Here is a 2,797-nt window from a genome sequence, read left to right as displayed (position 1 = left end):
GTTGCGTTGAACATTTTGCCACATCTGCTGCTGAAGCTCTCGGCGTCGAACTATCTCCTCTGGCAAGCTCAGTTTCTTCCGCTTCTCAAAGGTTATGACCTTCTCGGCTTCATTGATGGGAGTTTTTATTGTCCGATGGTTGATTTGTCTGATGAGTCATCGACAAGTCTTGCTTTGCTATGGGATCGTCATGATCAACTTATCTTAAGCTGGATCATCTCCTCTATCTTTGAGTCCGCGATTTCTCAGGTGGTTAGTTCTTCGAATGCTCGTCATGCCTGGGAAACCCTGGCTCGGATCTATGCTCCTGCGTCCTGCACATGAATTCTTGATCTCAAAGATCGTCTGTCTTATCTTCAGAAAGGCTCCGATTCTATTGCAGCCTATCTACTGAGGCTTCGCTCTCTCTACCTCCACTATTTTTTGGGAATAGAGGTCTCTCGCTCTACCACTGGTCTCTTCTTGTTGTAGTGTAAGTATATCACGGAACTTCTTCAAAACACTGGGATGTTGGATGCTAAGCCAATTACGACACCGATAGCATCGGAGCAACCTCTATCCTTGACCTCGGGGACTCCCTTAGCAGATGGTACAGAGTTTCAGCGAGTTGTGGTTGCCTTCCAATATCTCCTTATGACCTGTCATGACATTAGCATTGTAGTCAATCGTCTCACTCAGTTTATGCATTGACCTACGGATGTCCACTGGGCTGCAGCCAAGCGGCTGCTACGATACTTGCAGCACTCTTGCATGGACGGCTTTCATATCCGACATAGTTCCCACTGCTGATTGGGCAGGGTGCCCTGATGATCGCAAATCTACCTCTGGCTATGCCATTTACTTTGGCTCTGCTCTGATCTCCTAGAGCTCGAAGAAACAGAAGACTGTTTTGAGGTCATCTACCGAGGTTGAGAACAAGGCTGTTGCTTTTGCTGCCCAAGAGTTGGTCTAGCTTCGCTCTTTGCTTCAGGAACTTGGCATTTTTTTTTGGTCTCAACAGCCTATTGTGTGGTGTGATAATGTTGGGGCCACGTTCCTCTCTGCTAACCCTGTGTTTCATGCACGGATGAAGCATATTGAGATTGATTATCACTTTGTTCGTGATATGGTAGTCTCTCGTCATCTTGTTGTGCGGTGTGTCTCCACTGTTGATCAGTATGCCGACGTCCTCGCCAAGGGTCTATCCCGTGTTCGTTTTACATGGCTAAAGGGCAAAGCTCACTGTTGGTTCACCTCCACTGAGCTTGAGAGGACCTGTTAGAGATGTCCATTAGGTGTAACCACGTGTATGGTTCTATGGTATTCTATAACTCATTTATTGTGTATATATAGGTGCATTGATTCAATAATGAGATATGATCCTGACTTTATAACAGTTTAAACAAAAACTGTTTATAAATGATTTCAATTTCAACATGTGAAATCATTTATTAAACAATTCAATTTCAATTTTACGAAAAAATACTTTCATCGAAATGAATCAAACCAAATCAAACCAAACCAATTAACACCGTTGACTCCCGACACCAATAGTGGAATACACCATCTAAAGCATTTGTACCATGCATGATGCATGTAAGCGAAGAGGAAGAACTGTATCATAAATTATAAAGGAAAAAAAGAGCTTTAATAATTGCACACCACTAAGTGAGGAAGTGACTACGCCACTACGGTAGGCCAATCTCTCTCTCCTGTGCGTCTCAACTGTCATCGAACTCTTTATCCTCTCTCCTTAAATGCTCCATTGCTCCTTTTTATACTTTCCTTCCAACTCGCCGCTTAAATACCAACCCCAAGTCCCAATCCTCTTATCTTTCACTTGTTCGAACATCAGCGAAACCATAAACACAGAGTAATGAATTCCTTCTTAAGCTCTTTTCTGCTGGCAGTTGTGCTTGGAACTACTTCCCTCTCCGCCGCTGTTCTCCCGGAATCGGATGGATCTTTCAAAGCCGAACTGATGAACACCAAAGACAAGGGCAACAACAAGGGTGGTGCTGGAGGAGTGGGCAGTTTCTTCGGACCCGCAGGAAGCGGTTTTGGGATTCCAGGGTTGGGCAACGGTGGAATCAGCGGCGGCTATGGTTCCGGTTACGGAGGTCCTGGTGGGGGTTACTCTAAAGGCGGCGTTATACGCCCAACAGTGGTGTGCAAGGAGCGGGGCCCTTGTTACAAGAAAAAGGTGACTTGTCCGGCCAAGTGCTTTACCTCCTACAGCCGCTCTGGTAGGAACTACGGCGCCGGTGGTGGCGGTGGCCGATGCACCATCGACTGCAAGAAGAAGTGTATTGCTTACTGTTAAACAAGGATCAACTTACTTGTGCTAACCGGAACGGCGGCTATCCAGTTGCCGGTAAAGCAAATGGGAGTACCTTTTGATTTCTTGTTTTCTAGACTAAAGAGTTTAGTAGTAGTGTTTTAGATCCGTATGTAAGTAGTAGATGCTATATTATCAATGAATCTGTCTTGGAGTTTAGTGTGGGTTTAACGCTTTTCTTCTCTATATGTATGTATGTGGATCTGGATGGCTAATTAAAGAGAAAATTTAATAGTTAAACTATTTGATGGTGGATTCACATTAATCATGATTTATAATTTATATAGTTGGAAATTTGGAATTGCAGACTCAAATTACATATGAGCAGCCCAAAATATGAAGATACAAACAAAGAAATCAAGTCTGCAAGCAAAGAGGGTGTGGGGTTGGAGGTCAAAAGAACTGTGGCCCGCCAATATGGATGAAAAGAAGATGAGTAGTTGAATTTTTTGCCATCACGTGCATCATTCATGCCTTCCA

General features: G+C 44.1%; 1 protein-coding gene across 1 annotated transcript; it reads left to right on the top strand.

Annotated features, from left to right (window-relative positions):
- Nucleotides 1–1,788: 1,788 nt before the first annotated feature.
- Nucleotides 1,789–2,418, top strand: LOC122644253 (keratin, type II cytoskeletal 2 epidermal-like). Its single transcript, XM_043837895.1, has one exon. The coding sequence runs from the start codon at nt 1,856–1,858 to the stop codon at nt 2,300–2,302; it is 447 nt and encodes a 148-aa protein (XP_043693830.1). The 5' UTR covers nt 1,789–1,855; the 3' UTR covers nt 2,303–2,418.
- Nucleotides 2,419–2,797: the final 379 nt, after the last annotated feature.

Source organism: Telopea speciosissima, chromosome 1, assembly GCF_018873765.1.
Source record: "Telopea speciosissima isolate NSW1024214 ecotype Mountain lineage chromosome 1, Tspe_v1, whole genome shotgun sequence".
Classification (NCBI taxonomy): Eukaryota; Viridiplantae; Streptophyta; class Magnoliopsida; order Proteales; family Proteaceae; genus Telopea; species Telopea speciosissima.
The sequence above is the reverse complement of the archived record's forward strand: the minus strand, read 5'-3'. Positions and strand labels throughout refer to the sequence as shown.